Below are 23,495 nucleotides of genomic sequence, written 5' to 3' on the forward strand. Positions count from 1 at the left end.
CCGTGGGGCCAATGGCTGCCCGAGGAAGCTGCGCGTAGGCGGCGGGCTGGCTGATGATTGGCCTGGAGGCTGCCGTCGTGGAGGACCGCGGCGGGGCGCGGAGCCGCTTCCGGTTGGGCGGGGCTTGAGCGCCAGCGCTAAGCCGGTGGGAGAGCGGCGGCAGCGGCATCCTGGGCTGTGGGTGCAACGGAGAGAGGTAGGTACCACGGTGCGCAGCCCTTGCGCCGCCGCCGCCGCCCTTTTCACTTTCTTTCTCTCTTCTGGGCCTCGCTCCCGGCGCGGCAGGGCTTCTTTGGCTCAGGGTCCCCGTTTCTGCCCTCTTGGAGTTCTGGGGCCTGAGACTGCTCGTGACTGCCCGGCCCTCGGCGTGCAGCCTGGATTGGAGGCCGCCGCTCGCCTTCCCGCGCGCTCTGGGAAGGGGCCTGGGGCCCTGAGAGCTCCGGCTCCCCGCTCTGCTTCCTGTGGGGGTACTGTTTTGTTCCTGGCTTGCCACGTCCTCTGGCCTTGGGCCCCGCCAGTCACCAGGTCCCTTATCCTTGTTGGTCACGCTTGTTTGTCTCCTGAAGGTCGGAGGGCAGTCAGATAGCGTTATTGTTACAGCTCCCTGCCACTTCCCACGCTTGGGCCTGCTTGTGTCCGCCAGCTCCGCCCCAAGGCCACATCCCGAGAGGACATCTGCATCTGCCAAGAAAGTCGTGTTCGCTCACTTGGAGGGTGTAGAAACGAGGAAGGGAAGAAAGCATCCTGACCCTTTGTGATTGTTTTAAAAAGTTGTCTGTAATTTTAAAGAAAAGACGAATATCTCTAGCATGTTTGGCTGCATGCCTCGGTCAGCGACGGAAAATAGTTTTAAAAATTTCAATAAGGAATTGTATTATTGCATGGTTTCGTTGCTTCTAGCCCCAGATCCTAGTTTTGATTTTTAGCATGCTGAGTTCATAAGTAAACTTAACTCCCTACAGCTGCCCTGATCGAGTCAAGTGATTTTCAGTTCGGAAAGCTGCTTTTGCTTCAAGGCAAAAAGCTCCCTGGATCTCCTGCTAAAACTTTAATAGGAGTTTTGATCTGAAGTCCTAAGTGTATAAAGTCCCAGAATAATGTCCTTGAGAATTGAATTGCAGTCACTTCCTGGCATGAACCATAAAATAAGCATGAGTTGGAAGTAAGGTTTCTTATGATTTGTTTTTGTAGCTTAGAGGTAGAGAACCATAGGATTTCTGATAACTTATTTTTTTGCTATAGAATGGTACTTGACACAAAACAAATGCACGTTTGATTTAGTAGATTTAGTTAACCGAGAACCAAACGATGGTCATCGTTGAAGAATTTATGTATATCTAGTACTGTTGTGGCTCCATAGATAACTTGTAAATTGTATTTGTGTGGAGAGAAGATGAGTTTGTTTATCTTGGCCTAAATCTGAGATTTACAGGGATTCAGGGGTATCCAACAGGACTGTTTGGAGAATCACTAGGAGAAACACCAGCTAACAAAGATGAATTGAGTTATGCCTGAATGGTTAGTAAACTTATAATCGTCACTGTTAATGCAATCACTTGCCTGCATATATCCAGTGATGTGTCAAAAGATACTCAGGGCATTTTCTGTACATTGCATCAGTATGAGAGATCAGTTCATTGATTTTAACACACATTTTCCTCTGTGTGTGGCACTTGCTTGGTTGTGCCGGGGTGTTGGAAGCATAGAGGTGTAGCCAGGAATAGCCATTGGAGATGCTTGCTAGGCCATAAGGTCCTAGTTCTAGTCTTTCTATGAACTCTTAAATATGGCTGTTGTTGATGTTGTAATTTATGTATTAGAGTTAAGACAGCTGAAATAGCACTTTTTTTGTTGCTGGCTGATGACCAGATCCAGTAAGAGGAATTGGGGGATGGGGAGCACTGGTGGCAGGCAGGAGCTATATTGCTGCCAAGTACAGTCCAACTAATGCAGTAAAATGTGTTAGTATACAAAAAACACAAGACACAGTGTTAGAGATTATGATAATGGATGCTCAGTCAGTCATGTCTGACTCTTCTCAACTCTGTGGACTGTATCCCACCAGGCTCCTCGGTCCTTGGAATTTTCGAGGCAAGAATTCTGGAGTGGGTTGCCCTTTCCTTCTGTAGGGGATCTTCCCAACCCAGGGATCAAACCAGCAACTCCTGCATCGGCAGGCAGGTTCTTCACTACTGAGCCACAGGGAAGTCCATTAGGGATTATAGAGGAGTATTAATTTATATTTAGCTGAGATCCCTGCCTTCCTAAAGTGCATCTATAGAGGAGCTAAGGAGACAACTTAAGATAACCTATGATCATTATTGTGGAGTGATACAAACAAGTTCTATAAAGTTCTTTAGAGGAATATATACAAACCACTTGCAGCTGGAGTGATCATAGTAGATAGGTCTTTTCATCTAGGATTTTAAATTGTTTATTTACATTTGGCACTAAAGGAAGGTTGAGCTAAAATAACTACCAAATTCCCAAGAATTTTGTGCGTGTTACATATGCACAGCAAAATTACAAGAAACCAAAACTCTTGCCCCTACATTTTACATTGTTTTCCTTTGGCAGTTAATAATTTATTGAAGTTTCATCAGCCAAAAAGAAACCTTCATTCTCCCAGGGTTTCTCGAATTTATTTCTTAAGGAAATTTTTTTTACTCTGTAGCAAGAAAAATTTAAGTTTGCACTGGGTTGCTTTGGTTATAGAATTAATGAAACCTAAGTAATAACCACTTCAAAGCTTTTATCCTACAGCCAAATTTTGCACTTTTATATACTTGGCTAGCTTATAAACGTATACCGTCAGTCACACAAATGATTTAATTAGAATGTATTAATGAAACAGTTTGTTCCATTGATTGCTAGAGAAACGCTGAATAAATGGTTTGTCATTATTAAAACTCTCATCAAATCATGAAGGGTGATGTTATTACCTTAGTATGATCCATTGGTGATACTAAAGTCTGGAAGTGAAGAATGTCAGGTAGATCCCCAGGTGACTTTAATTCCTAGATCTTATAACAAGAACTTTAGTATCATTAAATTGCTATCAGACTCTTGCCCTGAATTCCCAATTGAAGTAGACACGTAAGCATTGAGATTCTGCTTTTGCTGCACTATAGAGAAATGCCTTCTCCCTGCCCCCCACCCCCAATATCCAACTCACAGAACTGGAATTTTACCACCACGCCCATTTCTCACACTGTTAACACTGAGCAACGGGTCTTTGGTCAACTAGAATAACTGTGGGGTCACTCATTGTTAATGTTCTTGAGAAGCTGAATTTAATCGAGACCTCTAAATTTCCCAAAAGCAACTTACTTTTAACTGTTCTGTGACCAGTGCATTTTTATTAAAAATGATTGGGAAGGAAGGAAGAAATGGCAAGAATTTAAAGCTTTCAAGAAAATTTTTGAATGGGTAAAACTGATTCTTAAGGCTTATGATTGTTACTGAAAGAAATTCAAGTTTATGCTGTTACCTTTCTCTTCTTATAAATTTACCGGAACAATTCATGAAAATAACTTTGTAGGAGACTGTTATGGCTGACATAGTGCAAAAGTATGGTAGTAACTTGATACCTTTTCTGTTCTAGCCCTTTATTTATGTCTCTAACATGGCACAATGAAATAGAAATATAATACAAGCCACATATGTAATCTTAAATTTACAGGTGAGGGACTGCCTGGTGGTCCAGTGATTTATATTCTGCACTTCCACTGCCGGGGGGGGGGGGGGGGGGGGGCATGAGTTCAGTCACTGGTCAGATTCCCGCTTGCTGGGAGGTGGGAGGGGATTTTTTTTTTTTTTTTTACAAGTGAATATTTAAAACAAGGGGCTTCCCAGGTGGCTTTGTGGTAGAGAATCTGCCTGCCAGTGCAAGAAACGTGGGTTCCATTCCTGGGTTGGAAAGATTCCTCTGGAGGAGGAAATGGTAACCCACTCCAGTATTGCTGCCTGGAAAATTCCGTGGACAGAGGAGCCTGGGTGGGCTACAGTCCACGGGGTCACAAAGAGTCAGACATGACTCAGCGACTGAATAACAGCATTTATTAATAAAGCATGTTAAGTTAATTTTAATTATTTAATCCAGTACATACAAAAGTACCATTCTTTTATCATAAAGTGTAACATATCACATCCTTAATTCACACTAGCCATGTTGCAAGTGTTCGGTAGCCACATGGAGCTCTCGTCCTGGACAGTGCAGGTCTAGTTTTCTGGGTTTGTTTTTCTTTTAAGAAAAAATATTAAATGTAGTCAAACATGACTTAGCAACTGAACAGTATCAACAATTAAATGTTACCCTTGGTGAGGGAGGGGCAGAATTTGAGAGAAACTTACAAGTCATTTGAAAAATGGAAGTGGGAAGATGTATTTTTCATAACCATTGATTTACCTTTAGATCATGTGCTACAGTCCTTTCTCAAAAAAGAAAAAATAAGAAAAATCTCAAACAACCTAACCTACCACCTAAGATAAATTAGAAGAAAACAGCTAAAGTCAGCAAAGAAAGAAAGAGTTAGTCGCTCTGTCGTGTCTGACTCTTTGCAACTGCATGGTCTGTCCTTGGGATTCTCCAGTCAAGTATACTGAAGTAGATTGCCATTCCCTTCTCCAGGGGATCTTCCCTGACCCAGGGATCGAACCTGTGTCTCCTGCATTGCAAGCAGATGCCATCTGAGCTTTACCATCTGAGCTACCAGGGAGGATGGGTAAAGTCAGCAGAAGGAAGGATATAATAAAGATCAGAGGAAATAGAGAATTAAAAATAGAAAAAACCGAATACCTTCTTTTTTTTTTTTCCTATTCTTTGAAAGGGTAGACAAAATTGATAAACCTCTGGTCAGGGCCATCTAGATTATGTGGTAAAAAGTCATGTAAGCAAGCTATCATGATGGGGAAAGAAAAGGGTCTGTTAGCTTTCTATTACTTGGTTTCAGTTTGGTTGAAAAGAGAAAGATGCTTCAGAAATAACTGTGCTGATGTAGTTCTTCAGGAGCCTTGTATAAGTTGTTCTTTACTTTTCTCACATCTTTCCATATTATATGTCCTTTGTCTTGGGAGATACCCTTTGTTTCTAATGGACATTTTTATATGTATGGATTTAAATAAATTTGGTAGTATTTTTTAGTGTCTGTATTCATAAAACAAGAGTCCTTTTGTTAAAGTTTCTAACAGCCACTGGGGGCTTCCTAGGTGGCACTAGTGGTAATGAACCCGCCTGCCAATGCAGGAGACACAGGTTCAATCCCTGATTTGGGAAGATCCCCTGGAGTTGGGAATGGCAACCCATTCCATTATTCTTGCCTGGAAAATTCCGTGGACAGAGGAGCCTGGTGGGCTATAGACCATGAGAGTCAAACGCTACTGGCAGAGTCAAACTCTACTAAGCACAAGCACGAACAACCAGGAGTTGATATACATGGGCACAGAAAGTATATTTTTAAATATCTACTACAGATTTTTCATTGCCCACTGAGAGAGATGAGAGAGATGAAAGTGAAACCATTGCTTTGTCTGGTAGGTAGTCCTCAGTGATGATTTTAGGAAGTTTCATCAATAGTCAGTAGAAACCCAGATTGCAGGGAGACAGTACGTGGTGTGGAAACAGAGACAAGAGTTCCTGGACACCATGTGGGTGAAAGAACAGGGAAGAGCATGCTTGAAGGAATAGTGGGGTCTGAGAAAGACCGATTTTGAAGACTCTTTATGAAGGACTGATTATGAAGACCTGAGAAGTATTGATTGACAGAATGAAGGAACCTGTAGAGGGGCAGGGTTGAGTTTAATTGTGAAGGGAAAGGATAGAGAGATGGATAAGTGATAAAGCTGAATCACTTGGCTTTTACTCTGATTTTCTTCTTTTATCACTGTATCAAGATGTTAAGTCGCAGTCTTAAATGTAGTTTTCCCTCTAAATCACAGTGAGTCAGTCTGTTACATTTCTGTATATTACACAGTATCAAAACTTTACACAGTATTCCTCCCAGGCCCTGATAGTGTTCCCAGGTTTAAGCATTAATTTATATTATAACAATGGTGGTTTGCAAAAGCTGTCAAGGTATTATGCAAGAGTTGGTAGGCTATTATTCTGGGGATGTAGTTGCTGCTGCTGCTAAGTCGCTTCAGTCGTGTCCGACTCTCTGCAACCCCATAGACGGCAGCCCACCAAGCTCCGCCGTCCCTGGGATTCTCCAGGCAAGAACACTGGAGTGGGTTGCCATTTCCTTCTCCAGGGGATGTAGTTAGTCATTTATAAAATTTTCCCAAATGTGAGGTCACCTTGTTAATAGGTGTAAGGAAGATACTGTTGCTATGGCTCTTGATTTTTACTTGATTCTGTAAGCCTGTAACATCATAGATACCATTTGGATATGTCACAGAATAACAGCATAAAACTCATTCCTTATCTCTAAAGAATTTTATTTATCTAAAGAATTATCTGTAGTTTGCAGTGAAAGTTTCATTTTGTCCTAAAATAAAGACATACTCACTTTGACGTTTGAGAGAGCCACTAAATCTAATTTTCTCTCTACTGTTCCTCTGATCTGATTGATTAGTTCAGTCATTAAAGTAGCGTGGAGTGTGGAGTGTTTTTCTCCTTGGGCAGTGTTATTTTACTTGAAAAATAGTGTTTGTGTCTTAAGAATAAATATGTCTCCTTTTCCAGTTGGGAGAAATGGCTTGAAAAGGTATGCTACCTAATAATTAAAATAATTTTTATCATATTGTTTAAAAAGTACACACAAAAAGATAATGTACTCATTTAGAAAAAGGAAGATAGCACAACAGAGCACAGTATTAAAGTTCACTCTATCCCACCCCACCACCATCTCTTCTTCAGCCTAGGGGGTTGTTGCTATTTATAGATGGATGTTTATCCTTCCACACCATTTTCATGCATATATGTTATATTTTATACAAATATAAGCAACCTGGAGAAGTTAGTGGATTTTTGCTTTTTATATAAATGAGATCTTGACATTGTTTTGCAACATGCTTTTGTTGTTTTCATAGACTTTCCTGGAACGTAACAGTCTCTATATCTACTTTGTGGTGGTAGTGGTGGTTTAATACGTATTTACTAATTCTTTGATTTAGTTCATTTTTCATTTTTTAATCATAAAATATCATTGATTAAGGCATCTTTGTATATGAATTTGGGTGTTTTGATGGAAAAGCATGAAAAAGAACATTGATAAACTTTCAGAAGCATGTGCATGTGTGCACGCTCAGTCACGTCCCCTCTATGTCCACAGGTTCGTTTTCTGTGTCTGCGTAAAGGGAGACTACTTATGAGATGGATGTTCCTTGCAATTCCTTGTTCCTATAATTCCTTGTCAGCCTACAGTCGGATTGAAGGAAAGTGGTGAAAATTTCTCAGAGTAAAACTAGAAAGTCTCATATTATAGCATACTTTTTTATGAGTTAAAATAATTATATTTAGGATAATGTCAAATAAATATTTTTACTGGGTCTGAGCTTTTAATTTCCTGGTTAATTATTAAACATACTGAGTGAGCTCCCTTTCTTTTTTCTCTAAGATCTGATTATCATGGACCTGCGACAGTTTCTTACGTGCCTGTCCCTGTGCACAGCCTTTGCCTTGAGCAAGCCCACAGAGAAGAAGGACCGTGTACATCATGAACCTCAGCTCAGTGACAAAGTTCACAATGATGCTCAGAGTTTTGATTATGACCATGACGCCTTCTTGGGTGCTGAAGAAGCAAAAACTTTTGATCAGCTGACGCCAGAAGAGAGCAAGGAAAGACTTGGGTAAGGTGCCAGCTCTCAGGGGACTAGTTAGAATATTGACCTTTCTTTATAAATCAACTCATTCTTTTTTTTCTCTTCTATCTCAGTCACCCAGTAAAGCTGTACTGAACTACATCTGCTGAACGCTAACCACAGAATTGCTACCACTAAAATTTAATCTCTTTCCTCATTTCTCCATTGAATAACAGTTTTTACCTCATTCTACAAAACAAAGTCATTTATGCGTTGAAGTGCCAGATACTATAGGACTCAGCTTAAACTGCAGCATCTTGATCCCAAAGGAACATTACATGGGGATTTTCTCAACACTGTTGCTTTTAATTTTTAAAAGCAGTCTGTAACCTCTTTGTTGTTGACCATGCCGTGTCTTTGAGTGGATAATAAACTGCAAATTAGACCCCTGGACTGACTAATTTCTGTAGTTTATGATTTCCAAGGATGTCCTTCACCCTCTTTGGTTCATTCTCAGGTATTTGCTTAATTAAAAGCAAAACCAAATCAACCTTGGCTTTCAAAAGGTTGTATTAAGCTGTGATCTTACTGTCAGAATATGTGTTGCCTTTGCAGTGAACAGCTGGGCCATAGTCAGGTTCCGTGGTCTCTCCGAAGGCATCTTTTTACCTAAATAGTTGATTTGGTAGAATTCTAGCTGATTATTTCTGAGTGAGAATGTCTTTTTTAGTTCTTTCAAAGACTTGCTTTTTAAGGAAATGCAGGTTAATTGGTGAACATTTTCTCCTCAATGAATAGTGACCATATGTGTAGCTTTCTAAACTAAATTTAACAGAGTTGTCTGAAAAGTTATATCACATAGGAATTTCCAGAAATATTTTTCCCATGGATAGTGCTGTGATTAGAAGACATCATAGGGTTTACTTTGAGTGGTACTTCAAAATAAATTTATTCTTTCAGTGAGTTATCTGCCAACTGAAGGATACAATATTCTTAAACACTGACAGAAATAATCAAAAGATTTTGCCATGTAGAATGAGAAACTTTCCCGAAACATTGAAAATAGAACAAGTGTATCAGAGTTAGTCTTGTGTTAGGTTGTTATTTTACTTTGAAGGACTGTGCTCACTTTTAATCTCCTAACTGTGCTAACATTCCAAGCTGAAAATAGGGGTGCATGAGGGTGTTCTCAGTCTTCATGTCTTGCCTGTTAATAACATGCGTGTCCAGCCTAGATTTTGGTCTGCACATGTCTCTGCAGAATTACTGTCAAATAATGAAGGGCCTTTAGGTTTGGTGTCAATTGGTGTTCTGGCCAGTATTGGAATTGCTCTGCTAACCGCCTTCAGTAGAGAAAAAAATGTTTGTTTTAGTCCTCAGTAAATATCAAAAGTTCAGCACGTGCACATACTCCGTATTTGATAAGAATAAGATGGTTAAAATGATGTTTTTCATGGAACGTGTGAATGAACCAAGTACTGTTTGCGTCTCCCAGATTTGGAGATAATAACAAATAGCCCATTAATAAGGTGATACTGTTGAAAGCAAGAATTCCAAGTGAACTTTTTTTTTTCTTTTGAATTAGCTTACCATGGCATTTTTGAACATTGTTTGGTATGTGACTGTACACCAGAGGTTGGGTACGGCAATTTCCCCTTTCCATCTATTTAGGAGACCAGTAATTATTGGGAAATAAGATCACTGTTTATACCTCTAGTTGCAAAAATTCACTACTATTTTTAAATCTTTAGTAATAATATCTAAAAAGCTACAGGAAGCACTTAAAAACAATTTTAGCATCCAGGTTTTAGTTTCTTTTTCTTATGAATAATGTTGACAAATAGAACATTTTTTTCTTGTGTGTATTCTCAACCTCACGCCATCCCTAAGCAGTCTAAATATACTTAATTTTCATTTATATGTCCTTCAAATGATGATTTATCCATTTTGAGGTGGTGGTCCTTAGTAAAGTTTTCACTTATTTTGATATTGAAGTAGAGCAGTTCATCATCCTTTTTTGGGTCACAGGACCAATCCCTTTGGCAGTCTAATGAAAGCTAAAGTAAAGTGCAAATATATGAATATATATAAAATTTTGCATGCTGAAAATTTCTGGAATATTTTGAACCTTCCTGGAATCCTTTTATTGACCCAGGTTCTTAAAAAGCCAAAGGATTTGGCTTTACACCTTTTGAAATGTAGAGGCATATGTCACCTCTTAGAAATGACATAATATCCACTTAAGTGCGTTGTGTCTGTCCTAGAGTAAATGGTTGTTTAGTGGCATCATGCATTTGTAGGGTTCTCCAGTATCATAGAAATACAATACCGTTAGCTTTATAAATTAATGTGGGCTTTTAAAGATCAGACTTTAGAGCTTCATGCCAAAAATAGGCCGTGCCCACTTCCAGTGTACTTTGACAACTGCCTGCAGGCTGGATAACTAGAAAGATAAGGATAGCTTTCTTATTTTTAAATGGTTGCATGGTTATTTTTGCTGTTGTTTTTAAGATATGTGACAGACGATATGTGGCCCACAAAGTGAAAAATATTTATCTAACTTTTTCAGAAAAAGCTTGCTAATGTCTGAATTGAACCATTTGGGATATTTCTGTTGGGATGAATAGAATAGCATTCAGCCAACTTCATTAGGAAAAGCCCATCTTAAAGAGTCATATGCCTTTTTTATCTAAGTGATGCTTCTCTTTAGGCTATTAATAATAGTTTAAAATTTTCTTTTGGTAATTAGTACCTTGCCTTTTTTTTCTTAATAGTACAGTGGAACTCTTGGTAGCCAGTGCCTTTCAGACACAAACTGGATTCCATTATAGATAAATGTAGAGGTTTTTGAACAGGTAAAACTTAATCTGTTGGGGCTTCCCTGGCGGTCCAGTGGTTAAGATGCTGCACTCCAGTGCAGGGGGCATGGGTTCTATTCCTGGTCAGGGAACTCAGACCTTGCGTGCTGCATAGCACAGCCCCCGCAAAAGTAAGAAAAGCTAACTTATTGTTAAGATTCTACAGATTCAAGTTGCAAAAAATTTTTTGTCCCATGTCCATGTAGATACAGAAGGATATTTGAGGTGACTTCTTACTATTTTAGGGGGCTTCCCTGGTAGCTCAGACCTGCAGTGCAGGAGACCCAGGTTCGATCCCTGAGTTGGGAAGATCCCCTGAAGAAGGGAATGACAGTCTACTCCAGTATTGTTGCCTGGAGAATCCCTTGGATGGAGGAGACTGGCAAGCTACAGTCCATGGGGTTGCAATGAGTCAGACACAACTGAGTGACTAACACTTACTTACTGTTTTACCTTTAAAAAAAATATTTTAGAGTAAAGACTATAAGATTCTCTGAAGGAAAATGCTTGTTAATTACACAATTTAAGTAATAGACAATCATGGCTAACAACATATCAATCAGTATCAAGGTGAATTTGTGTCACTTATAGTCTCTGATTCTAATCACTTTCCAATGTTGTATTCATAAGAACAACACAGACTGGAAAACAACATTAGCTACCAAATGACAGTCTTTTTCAATCCTACAAATAATAGAGCATAGGAGTATGCCAAGATTTCAGTTCCATTAGAAGCTTTTTTTTTTAACAATGGAAAAATTATTAATTCTTGACCCTTGAATTCTTTCTAAAATATTCCATGTGATGAAATAAGTGTGCATAATGGACTTCTACTATGTCAGTTCCATTAGAAGCTTTGATTTGAAGTTCTTGTGACTTGAGCCTCCCTACAAAGGGCCAAGGGACATTTACATGGTCTTTTCCTGGCTCTCTTAAAGAGTGTAGTCAGTGACTATTACTGCTCTTAGGCCATTAAATAATTGATGTGTAAAATTATTAAAAAAAAAGTTCTTGTGACTTTACATAGGCAGTCTTAGCTTCTATAAGTAAGCAATTGCATCTTCAAACAGAAGTTTTCATATCATGGCACATCTTTTGAAATCCTTAAGTCTTTTAAAAATGTCTGTCATTAATATGACAGTGCTGGAAGAAAGAAGCTTATGAAGAGCAAAGTATATTCATTCTTTAGCTTTGTAGTTTGGTTTATCATCTGCACCCTAACCCTCTCAGCTTATTAACATTCTCATAAACAAGGATGTACATTTTTACATTATTTCTTCAGAGCTCTCTGTTTTTGTGGTTATATGTAAAAATCCAATTCAATATAGTGTATAATAACTGCTAGCCTTTTTATTTAATATGTATAAGCATGCTTATGTCTCTGTACCTATTTTGGGGTTTAAAAAAAAAATCTTGACTTTAGATATAAGTGATCCTGGAACTATTTTTGATATGTATATTTTTAACAAAAGTGTTTTGGTTTTTAAAAAACAACTGAATTTTAAAAGAAATCTGGTTACAATTTTTGAATTTTTAGAAAACCAAGTCAGTGGTTGTGATTAGCTACCCAGAAATTGAGATTCTCCTAAGAACAATAAAGAACAAATATAAAAATTTGCATGTTATTTGATACTAAGAGTGGAGAACCCAGATAGGAAAGAATATTTATTCCAAAATTCTGACCACTGGCTAAAACCTACCTCTAAAGGGATAGTCCATAGTTTGCTTTTGGTTCCAAGTACACCAGCCATGGACTGTGCTTGTCTTATCTGGATGACTCATTTCAGACCAGCAACAGGCACTCAAGAGAAAAATAGTCAATTGCCCATCTGGCAGTTTTGTTTTGGAGACAATTTTTATTTCCATCCTTTAGCCCTGGGCAACACCCGTGGCCACAGCACACATCTGGCTAAGTCCAGAGCCTTGTGTCCTTTTAACCTCTTGCTGGATTTCTCTGCATTTTCTACAGAAAGATTGTAAGTAAAATAGATGGCGACAAGGACGGGTTTGTCACTGTGGATGAGCTCAAAGACTGGATTAAATTTGCACAAAAGCGCTGGATTTACGAGGACGTAGAGCGACAGTGGAAGGGGCATGACCTCAATGAGGACGGCCTCGTTTCCTGGGAGGAGTATAAAAATGCCACCTACGGCTACGTTTTAGGTAGGTCCCTACTCTCTGGGGGAAAAAGCCTTGTGGAGCCGGCACCTTGAAACGTAACTGTTTTGTCTTGTAGAATGATTGTAGATAAAATAGACGCGGATAAAGATGGGTTTGTGACGGAGGGGGAGCTGAAATCCTGGATTAAGCACGCCCAGAAGAAATACATATATGACAATGTTGAAAACCAATGGCAGGAGTTTGATTTGAATCAAGACGGCTTAATCTCCTGGGATGAGTACAGAAACGTGACTTATGGCACTTACCTGGGTAAGGGGCAAGGTGTCAGCCTGGTGGAGACCATGGTCTTGAGTCAAAGAAACAAATGGGTCAAGCAGTGAAGGAAAGGAAGAAATTACATTTATCTTAGATAGTTTGATGCTGTGCTGATTCTTCTTCACTTTATTAATTTTGAATTTGTATATTATATATTTTTTTAAATTTGTTTTATTTTGGTTTTCTAAGGTCTGACATCTTTTACGTCTTTTAGCATTTCAGATATGTTTCCCCATTTTTTTCTTGCTGTCATCCCTCCAAGAGACCATTTTTGGAGTAAATTCTCGTTCAAAAGGCTGCATTGTACCAACAATGCAAAGCAGGAGCCTTTGAGATGCCTCTTGACATGGTCACATTAAAGCGTTGGACCTGAAATTTAAACCAAATTAGATTTCTTTGTAACTGGTGAGAATAGGAGGAAAATTACTGTCTTCCCTTTATAAAATAAAGATCAAATCTAATGGCTTTACTTGATGAAATTTAACTATTTCAGTATGTCTGCTTACTGAAGTTTAGAAATGAGTATTTCCCATTTGTTTTCTCTGACACATGAGTTTATTAGCCTGCTTTGCAAATGCTTCAAGGCAAATCAATGTGACTTTGATTGCTTTTTGTTGATTTGGTAGCTTGTATGCTTGGGCCACCTGTTAGTAATTTTCTTTTACTTATTCCACTTGCCTGCTGTTAAATGCTAGGTGGAGATCTTACCGAGTTGATGACTTAGGGTGTTTTTGTTAGTGATATTCCTCTTTTGTACATGGTCACAGTTTGAGATGAGGCAAGAATGTATAAATGTTACTTGCATTTTTATTCTGGAAATTAAATAAATTTCTGGGTGAAAGCAGGCGATCTCCATCACTGACTAAAAGGCAATGAATGTATGATGGTCTGTTTCCCCCACTGGATAACCAGCTGTCCATGTTAATTACAGGACTGCATGCATTTCTGGTGAACAGATTTTTATTTCTGTATGGGGCTTGTTCTCATTCCTGAGACAAGAGTGGCCACCTCTCTCATGCTTGACACTTAGCCAAGAACCAAACATATCCTTCTCCCAATTAAGAACATGTGTATTAAAAAGTCAGTGCAGATAGAGAGACAACCATGCTTCTTGGTCTCTGGCTGAGACCCAGAGCTTCCTGATTTGTTTGGGATTAATTATAAATACAAAACACTGGGTAGGCTATTGGTGATCTCAACAGAATGATGTGTTAATAAATCTCAGCTCAGACCTAGGCACTCACTGACCAGAAGGAGTTTTAAACTCTTTTTAAGATTATGTGCATACAAATCTGTTGAGAGCTTTGTTACCTCACAGGACCAATGATTCAATGTAATGAGTATTTCTACTGACTTGAGACTCTGCATAAGCTGAAGCACTGGCTGGAGAAACAATGTCTTTATAAGGCATCTTTCCCTGGCGGCCTGGGGTGGACAGTGCTGGGGTAAGGAGGTGCCTTCCAAAAATGCTGAGGAGTTTTTTGTGAAAATGTGTTCTTGACTCAGTTGAGTTAAGGTATAAATGATCTTAGTTTCTAATTAGGGTCTGTCTTAATGTATATCTGCTTTCCACAAAAGGAATGTTAACCCCGTCTCTGCCACAAGTAAAATATGAGATGCTAAGATCTGCCCTGCCTATACTAAAACCAAAACTAGATCACGATCCTACCCTTCACTGTGTGCAAGCCAGCTGGCCCAGTAAACTGGTGCTTAGGATAGAGAGGGCACTCTGAGCAGTGATGATAGGCATGGGAGTTTAGTCATTAAATACAGTTCTGTAGCTTTCTTCTTCATCCTTATATATGTGCATGTGATCCTAGCCACCAAGTTTTACCTAAAGGAAAGAAGGGCTCTTAGCTAAGAATCTACTCTTAATATGTAAGTTGGCCTTCTGTTGTCTTATTTATGTTACATAATTTGTACTGATTATTTGTTTAGAGGAAGTAACTTAGTATCTGAGTGAGGTAATATTTTCCTTAAATTCTCAGTATACACATCAGGTCCCCAAAGCCCCAGTTTAATCAGTAAACTGTCTTACTAAATTTTGACCCTCATCAAAGAATGAAGCTTCAAGTTGCTCAACTCAAAATAGAGCAGTAGTTTACTGTTGTTGTTTTTGACTGTGCTTAAAGTATGGAAAGATTGAACAACAATATAAAAAGTCAATAGTGTAGTATTAGTAAGGGGCCCTGTGGGTTTGTTTGTTTATTAATAAAAACTAGTGCTATATCTTTTTTTTATTTGATCAATATGTTTTGGGAACAATCATTTCTTGCCTTTAACATGGTATCTTTTACTTTTCAAAATATCTTACATGTTATCTTATTTTGGTCCATATAGCAACTCAGATTGAAAAGTTGGGTTTTTTTTCCACTTTTTTGCTATTAACTCCTTCACATTTTTTCAACTTAAAGTTCATTTTTCTAGATTCTTATGAAGTGAAGTGAAAGTCGCTCAGTCGTGTCCAACTCTTTGCGACACCAAGGACTACACAGTCATGGAATTCTCCAGGCCAGAATACTGGCATGGGTAGCCTTTACCTTCTCTAGGGCATCTTCCCAACCCAGGAATTGAACCCAGGTCTCCCTCATTGCAGGCAGATTCTTTTACCAGCTGAGCCACAATAACTATTGCTTGTGTAGTTCAACATCCTAACAGATAGGTCCAAAATCAGTTTGGTTGTAATCTAATATTTATCTTCTGTAACAGATTTATTGAAGTATAATTGACATACAGTTTATTGCACTGCACATATTTAAAATGCACAGTTGATGAGTTTTGCCATATGTATATGCATCAGTGAGCCCCTCACTGTAATTAAATATTTCCATCACCCCCAAAAACTTCCTTGTGTCCCTTTATAGTCCTCACCTTCCTCGTGCCCTGTCCCATGGCATCCACTAATCTATTTTCTGTAACTTGATTTATTTGCATTTTCTAGAATTGTATAAAAATGGAGGAAGTGGGGGTAGTGAACAGAATTTGTATCTCATGGTATATTTAACTAAAATGTGACCTTTCAGAGTGGCACTGTTCTGGTATCGAATGCAAATGGCCTGTAATGGGATAGAAGGCCTTTGATATCTGGCTTCTTAATGAGAGCCTAATGTTTAATAAATGTTTAAATAATGTTTCATAAACATAGCAATAGTTAACATGTATTAAAAGCCAGCTCCATGCCAAGCAGTGTTCGAGGCACTTAACTTCTATTTATTTGCTTATTTAACCTTGTAACAATCCTCTGAGGCCAGCTCTGTTACTGTCTCCATTCTGCAGATGAGTAAACTGAAGCACAGTTAAGTTACTTGTCCACAGTCACATGGCTAAGAAGTGGTAGAGTTAGGATTCAAACCCAGACCATGTGACTTTAGAGCCATCACTGCCCCTTGGATATAACTAGAAAATTGAAGCCCTCTAGTAGCCTTGATATCGATAACAATGAAGCATTTATGTAACGGATCACATAGGCCAAGAGCCCGGGTTCCGTTGAATTTACATTCAACTCAGACCTGACTTTGTAGTCTTTGATCACCAAAACTGAGTGTCTTTGTATTGCTGTAGGTTTCCCTGAGTAACCACGTTAATTCTCCCATGCTCGGTTTATTGTTCTTGGAAATTGATTTCCATACATTTTCATGTTTTCTGAAAAAGTCTTTTAAGATTTGACTTAAATTTTTGTTTCCTAGATGATCCAGACCCTGATGATGGATTTAACTATAAACAGATGATGGTTAGAGATGAACGGAGGTTTAAAATGGCAGACAAGGATGGAGACCTCATTGCCACAAAGGAGGAATTCACAGCTTTTCTGCACCCTGAGGAGTATGACTACATGAAGGATATAGTAGTACAGGTGGGTGAGAGCAAGGATTCTCACTGGAAACTTTCTCCTTTTGTTGTTTACACTCTTTCCTATAGTTTAACCATACTTGAATATATATACATAAACACATATATATGTGTGTTTACTTTAATGAAGCATAGTTACTTGTCCTAAATAATTGCCTGAACTAATTCATCCAGATATTAGATCTAATTATTCTCTTCTGTCTAGGAAACAATGGAAGATATAGATAAGAATGCTGATGGTTTCATTGATCTGGAGGAGTATATTGGTAAGTCTGTTTCTAGTGTTTTTCTTAGAAGAAGCTGGGAAACTTTGGAAGATATGTTCACCAATAAAAACAATCTACCCTATGGGTCAACTCTTAGCACATCATTAACTCAGACCAGTGTGGGAAATAGTGGGTCATGATAAAGTATTGAGTAGCACTGGCCAATCAAAATGTGAATGTGAGCCCCAAATGTAATTTTAACTTTTCTATTAGCCACATCAAAAATAATGAAAAGAAACAGATGAAATTTACTTCAAACGTGTATTTTATTTAATCTAACGTTCCAAAATACTATAATTTCCACGTTATCAAGGGCTATTTTTTTTCTTTTTTCACACAAATCTTCAAAAATTTATTTTACACTGTAGCACATCTCAGTTTGGACTAGCCACATTTCCTTTCCTCATAGCCTAATGTAGCCAGTGGCTGCTGTCGTGGACTGCACTAAAATAGTACATCCCAGATGCCCTGTGGAATTGACGCTGAAGAGTTGTAGGGAACCTAGACTGGTATTAGGAAACTAGGGAACAGAACAAAAGAGACACGGGTGAATAAGCAACCAGGAGTTGTTAGTCTTTGCTTTTCACTGTACTCTACTCTTATTTTCTGTTGAGGTTTTCTGATTTGTTTCCTTTGTCCTTGTTTTTTTGGCCATGCCATGCAGTTTGTGGGATCTTAGTTCCCCAGCCAGGGATCAAACCCCACCCTTGGCAGTGAAAATGTGGAGTCTTAACCACTGGACTGCCAGGGAATTCCAGTTGTTTATTTTAGATGCCTGTACCTTCAAGGCAATTTCTCTCAAGTACAGCTGTTTTCTTCTTTTTTTTTTTCACCATGCCGCTGCTGGCATGTGGAATCTTGATTTCCCCAATTTGGGATTCAACCTACATCCACGGTATGGAATCTGAACCACTGGACCACCAGGGAAGTCCCTAAAGTTATTTTTATTATCCTCAAAAATAATTTCAAGATTTTCCCATTGCTTTAAAAAAAGGAGCTGCCTCTTACCAAGTAGTTGACCAAATTGTTTCACAGTTCATGTGCTGGAAAGTAGCATAAGACAATGCCCATCATTTTAAGAGATACATTATAAAGTATACTTAGACATTGGTTGGTAGACAGTTTAACTGTTTTACATTTACAGACACTGTACATCTCTCAGGTTTTCCTGAGGATTTACAACCACATCTTTCTAAAACTAGGGGTCAGGTTAATTAGCTGCCTTGTAGTGAAATGGAACACAGGGAACAGCTGTCTTATGAAAGTTGGTCTTTACCTTTCTTGACGCTAGTCATCTCCCTTGTTTCTGCATTTTAAAAAATATTTATTTATGGTTGCGCTCAGTCCTCACTGCTGCACGCAGGCCCTCTCTAGTTGCAGTGCACGGGCTTCTCACTGTGGTGACCTCTCCTGCCCCTGCGGAGCACGGGCTCTGGGCAAGCGGGCTTCAGCATTTCGTCTCTCAGGCTTAGTTCCCTGTGGTAGGACATGGGATCTTCCTGGACCAGGGTCAAACCCGTGTACCCTGCATTGGTAGATGGACTCCTAACCACTGGACCGCCTGAAAATCCCAGTTTCTACCTTTTTTTAAAACAGTTCTCTTTGCTCATATCATTCAAGACCAGTAGCTCAAAATATTCTTTTTGCAAGATCATCAGGAAAATGCCTTACTTCATAAGGTCTCTCCAGTCTAAAATACCCTTATAACTTCTGTGAGGTTCCAGATTAATGAGTGAGGAAGAAAGGTCAGATCAGATTTGCATGGGGCAGGCTTTGAGAGAAGACACACCCATCTTATGTATGAATGTCTGTTCATACAGGTGATATGTACAGCCACGACGGAAACGCTGATGAGCCAGAGTGGGTCAAGACGGAGAGAGAACAGTTTGTTGAGTTTCGAGATAAGAACCGTGATGGGAAGATGGATAAGGAAGAGACCAAAGACTGGATCCTCCCCTCAGATTATGACCATGCTGAGGCAGAGGCCAGACACCTGGTCTATGAATCAGACCAAAACAAGGTAAGTCTGACCAGGCCCAAGCATTCTAGCAGTGGTCCAAGTCTGTCTCTAGGGGATTGCTTAAAAAATTCCTATTAACATACATAGAGCATGTAAGGTTTTAATTAGTCTGAGTCTGCTATGGAGCTAAAGTTGGTGACTGAAACTTACAGGGCAGCACTAGCTCTGTGATCTTTCATTTTAGAAATCCCTTTGCCCAATGTTCTTAGCATTGGAGGAATTTAGGCCTCAGCAAGAGCCTCTGGATATAGCCTGTGCCCAGCATGCCTCATCCACTATCTTTGGAACCCCAAGAAATTTTCTTTGCCTTTCTGTTGTTATTTCCTTTGTTCTTTTACCTTTTACAGGCTCAGTTTGCCTACTCAGAGCTGATGATTTCCTTCTTAATTCAAGCATGCTTGTTGTAGCTTATAAATCAGCTTTTCTCTATTATAATTCAGTTCAGTCACTCAGTTGTATCTGACTCTTTGTGACCCCACAGACTGCAGCACGCCACGCTCCCCTGTCCATCATCAACTCCCAGGGCTTGCTCAAACTCATGTCCATCGAGTCAGTGATGCCATCCAACCATCTCATCCTCTGTTTTCCCTTTCTCCTCCTGCTTTCATTCTTTCCCAGCATCAGGGTCTTTTCCAGTGAGTCAGTTCTTCGCATCAGGTGATCAAAGTATTGGAGCTTTAGTATCAGTCCTTGACCAATTATCTCAGAAGGCATTTGGTTCATTGAAAGAGTGGTGTTACTACTGAGTCCTGTCACCTTTTTCAGAGAATGTTGTCCTTAAAACAGACTGAAAATCAGTCTAAAGATGGGGAGTTTTAGAATTCTGAATGTTCTTTATTTCGATTAATCTTTGGTTTTTATGTAGTTTCTTATCGTTGAGCCTTTTTAAGGGTCAGTCTGTTTAAGTTCTTGCTCAGTCTCTTCAGTAGCCAGGTGCTGAGACATGAGGAAAGGAAGCTCATATAGTCATCCCTTGGGAATCTGGCCTAGCTTATTCTTGAGATAAGATCTGGACCTCCATTAGGGGTTCTGTCTGGAATCTGACTGGTGGCTAGGGCATTTTGGAGTTGAAAACTGTGCTTGATAGTAACAGTTCATTGTCCCTGTTAGACAGTGACTTGATTCACTTTGAAGTATTTTTCCTGGCTCTTGTTAACTATCTCTTATCCATTTCTAGGAGGTGTCCCACATTTTGCTGAAAAGGGAGCATTTTCTCCCCAAGAAATAAACCCATACTGCTGGCGTTGACCTATTCAGCTGTATTATTTTCATCTTTTAACTTTCTTGATAAGGAAATCTATTAATTGCTCTTTTCTTCCGTGTGTGTGTGTGTGTTGGGGATGGGCCTTGAGTAGAGTTCACATTTAATTTAGTGGGAATTAGAATCTTAAGTCTTGGCAATTCTTAGATTCCCTATTAGATGATAGCAGTGTTTCTAAATTTGAAATGGAAACTTTATTTTGCCTCAATTCACTGTTCTTTCTGCTTTTAGGATGGCAAGCTTACCAAGGAGGAGATTGTTGACAAGTATGATTTATTTGTGGGCAGCCAGGCCACAGATTTTGGTGAGGCCTTAGTACGACATGACGAGTTCTGAGCTGCAGACAGAGGAACCCACATTTCTTCAAAAGTAATTTATTTTTACAGCTTCTGGTTTCACATGAAATTGCGCTACTGAGACTGTTATTACAAACTTTTTAAGACATGAAAAGTTGTAACAGAAATGATCCCGTCCCCATTCCTCCTCTTCTCTGAGGGACAGGAGGGAAACCATGCTTCTGAGGAACAACTCTAATTAGTACACTTGTGTTTGTAGATTTACACTTTGTATTATGTATAACATGTGTGTTTATTTTTGTATTTGTTCTCTGGTTGGGAGTATGATATGAAGGATCAACATCCTCAACTCACACTTGTAGGCAAACATTAGCCCTTCACTCTTTCTCAACCCTTATGTAATTTTTTATAATTTTGACTTAAGTTTAAGCCTGAGATCAATAAGAAATGTTCAGGAGAGAGAAAAGGGAAGAAATATTCCCCACACTTTATATTTAGAGAGATAACACTTAAACTTGCCTATTGAAAAGTATATTTCATAAATAGTAGGGGCCACATGTTCCATTCAGTTGCTTCATGTCCAGGTCCTAGCATTGTCTGGGCAAGGACAGATCCCTGTGCTATAAGAAAGCTTGACTCAACTTGATTTCATTCATCCTTCCCCCCCTCCCCTTCCCTGTAGGACTAGCTGTTTGCTAATTTTGTCAAGCACAGCTGTGGTGGGAAAAGTTGGGGCCAGTGTCTTGAATATCAATCAAGTAGTGAGTGTGATCTCTTTACAGAGATATAAATAGAAACAGCTGGAAAACTAAAGAAAAAATCCAAGCGTTCTTAGGGCACATGCTTTTTTCTGGGTGTGCATCTATTGCAGTGCTCAAGCCTGTCTTTATTCAATCCGTCGGTGCCCCATTCAGCTCCTATTTCCCCAGGTGTTCCAAGGAACTAATCTTGCTTTCACTGCAGTCAAAATGTGCTCCTTTCCAATCGTGTCATTGAAAGTGCCTTTAATGAGAGAAACGGTCATGAAAGAGGATTCTCTTAAGAAACCCTAAGATAAAGAGAAAGCAGACGATTTGGACCACCTTAATTGAAAGCTTAGAACCTCCTGTTATGGTGGGGATTTTTTTCTTCCCTTTCTCTTTTGGACAGTGGTTCAATAGCAGTATTAGTTAGGGGCTTGGTTGCAGTGTTCTTACCTTGTGGGCTGATTTCTGAAAACCACATGCTGCTGAATTTACCAGGGATCCTCATACCTCAGAATGCTAACCACTTACTACCAGGCCTGGTTCTGTGTCAGCTGAGGAGGATGAGCTAAGGCTCAGAGATGAGAGGGCTCTTTGGTTTGAGGACCGCCGTCGCTCACCCTTCCTGCCTTTGACCCATCCCTCCCTATGTCCCCATCTCCCTGCTGCCAGAAAACATTTATCATGGATCAACATTGCCAGTCCTTATCAAAGAGAGGGACATTGTAGAAAGAGCTGAAGACACCCCCTCTGTTCCCAACTCACCTATATTTTACATAACAAGAAACTGCCTTTTTTTTGGTCCCTTTCATACACATGGACCTCTTTTGAGAAGAATTATGTACTCCAAGTTTTTAGCCCTCAGGTTACTAAGACAAATATATATATATATAACCTTTATTATTTCATATATCTTTCTGGATAATACATTCAGGTGGTGCTGGGTGATTATTATAATCTGAACCTAGGTGTATCCTTTGGTCTTCCACAATCATGTTAAGGTGGGCTACTTGGCCTGGTAAAAAGCCAGATATCATGTAACTTCACCTTGGCCTTTGCATTGAGCTCTTGAGAGTGGATACATTCTTTGAACCCCAGTATAAGGAAATGGAAATCCTCTGCCTTCCAGATTCCCCAGTTGAATTGTTAAGAAGACCAGGGATAATTAATAATGCCACCAACCCTTGGCTTGGAGAGGGCACAGCACAAATTGTGTGGCAGGAGAGCCTCGCAGGTCACTAGGTACAGAGAACCCAGGCCTTATGTTAAAGTCATGCACCTAGAAAGTAAACCTCCATCTGCTAAAATAGCGACTTCTGGATGCTGGGTGCTCATCAATAAGCGTTTGTACTCTAATCTCTAATGACCCTCCTGGATTTTTTTTTTTTTTTTTTGGTTTAAATCAAGCCTGAGGCTGGTGAACAGTAGCTACACACCCACACTGTGTGTTCTGTGAATGCTAGCTGTCTTGAATTTGGATACTGGTAATTATTTTTTATAGAGTGTAAACCAAGTTTTATATTCTATAATGCAAACAGGTACCTATCTGTTTCTAAATAAAACTGTTTACATTCACTGAAGGGTATGTGTGTCCTTTTATTTTCTTAAGAAATGGAACTCTTGCTTAGAATTATGGGGTTATAAAATGTCACAGGAAATGGATATCTCCTAGAAGGTTTACCCCACCCCAACCCAGAGAAATTGCTACCTTCTCCCAAATTGGTTACTCTTTCCTTCCTATTCCTGAAATCTTGATTAGCATCCTTATACAGCTGTAACCCTTCTCTGCTTCTCTTAGGCCATATAACTGGAGAGGAGCCCAGCTGCTCATTATATAATTGTCTGATACCAAACACAGCCATTTCGGAATGTACACACATTTATCTTGATTTTTATTTCAAAAAGGCTCTTCTTCATGGGGTGGGAAGACAGAATATAAGGTAAAACAGTTTTTTAAACATTTTGTATAGTTTATAAACAGTATTGAGATGTGCCAATTCATTTTGAGAACATGAAGGGAGTTGAA

The 23,495-nt window shown here is 39.3% G+C and overlaps 1 protein-coding gene across 2 annotated transcripts; it reads left to right on the top strand.

Annotated features, from left to right (window-relative positions):
• The first annotated feature begins 72 nt into the window (after nucleotides 1-72).
• Nucleotides 73-23,045, top strand: CALU (calumenin). 2 transcript variants are annotated; one of them, XM_055421227.2, is made up of 7 exons: nucleotides 73-196; nucleotides 7,557-7,788; nucleotides 12,568-12,761; nucleotides 16,721-16,887; nucleotides 17,089-17,149; nucleotides 18,970-19,169; nucleotides 20,662-23,045. In XM_055421227.2, exons 2-7 carry the CDS (start codon nucleotides 7,568-7,570, stop codon nucleotides 20,764-20,766), a joined length of 948 nt encoding a protein of 315 aa, XP_055277202.1. In that variant the 5' UTR covers nucleotides 73-196; nucleotides 7,557-7,567; the 3' UTR covers nucleotides 20,767-23,045. The 2 variants fall into 2 exon arrangements, with proteins under 2 accessions (XP_055277202.1, XP_055277201.1); XM_055421226.2 differs by lacking the exon at nucleotides 12,568-12,761 and adding an exon at nucleotides 12,835-13,028.
• The last annotated feature ends 450 nt before the right edge of the window (nucleotides 23,046-23,495 follow it).

The sequence above is a fragment of the Moschus berezovskii genome, chromosome 3 (assembly GCF_049115385.1).
Source record: "Moschus berezovskii isolate FMDL1 chromosome 3, NW_MosBer_1.0, whole genome shotgun sequence".
Taxonomy (NCBI): Eukaryota; Metazoa; Chordata; class Mammalia; order Artiodactyla; family Moschidae; genus Moschus; species Moschus berezovskii.

Bases quoted from the DNA above. Each gene is read 5' to 3' on its own strand.
- CALU (XM_055421227.2), top strand. From the start codon at position 7,568: ATGGACCTGCGACAGTTTCTTACGTGCCTGTCCCTGTGCACAGCCTTT. The intron at 12,762-16,720 runs GTAGGTCCCTAC...TTTGTTTCCTAG, and splicing joins CACCTACGGCTACGTTTTAG to ATGATCCAGACCCTGATGAT. The intron at 17,150-18,969 runs GTAAGTCTGTTT...CTGTTCATACAG, and splicing joins TGATCTGGAGGAGTATATTG to GTGATATGTACAGCCACGAC.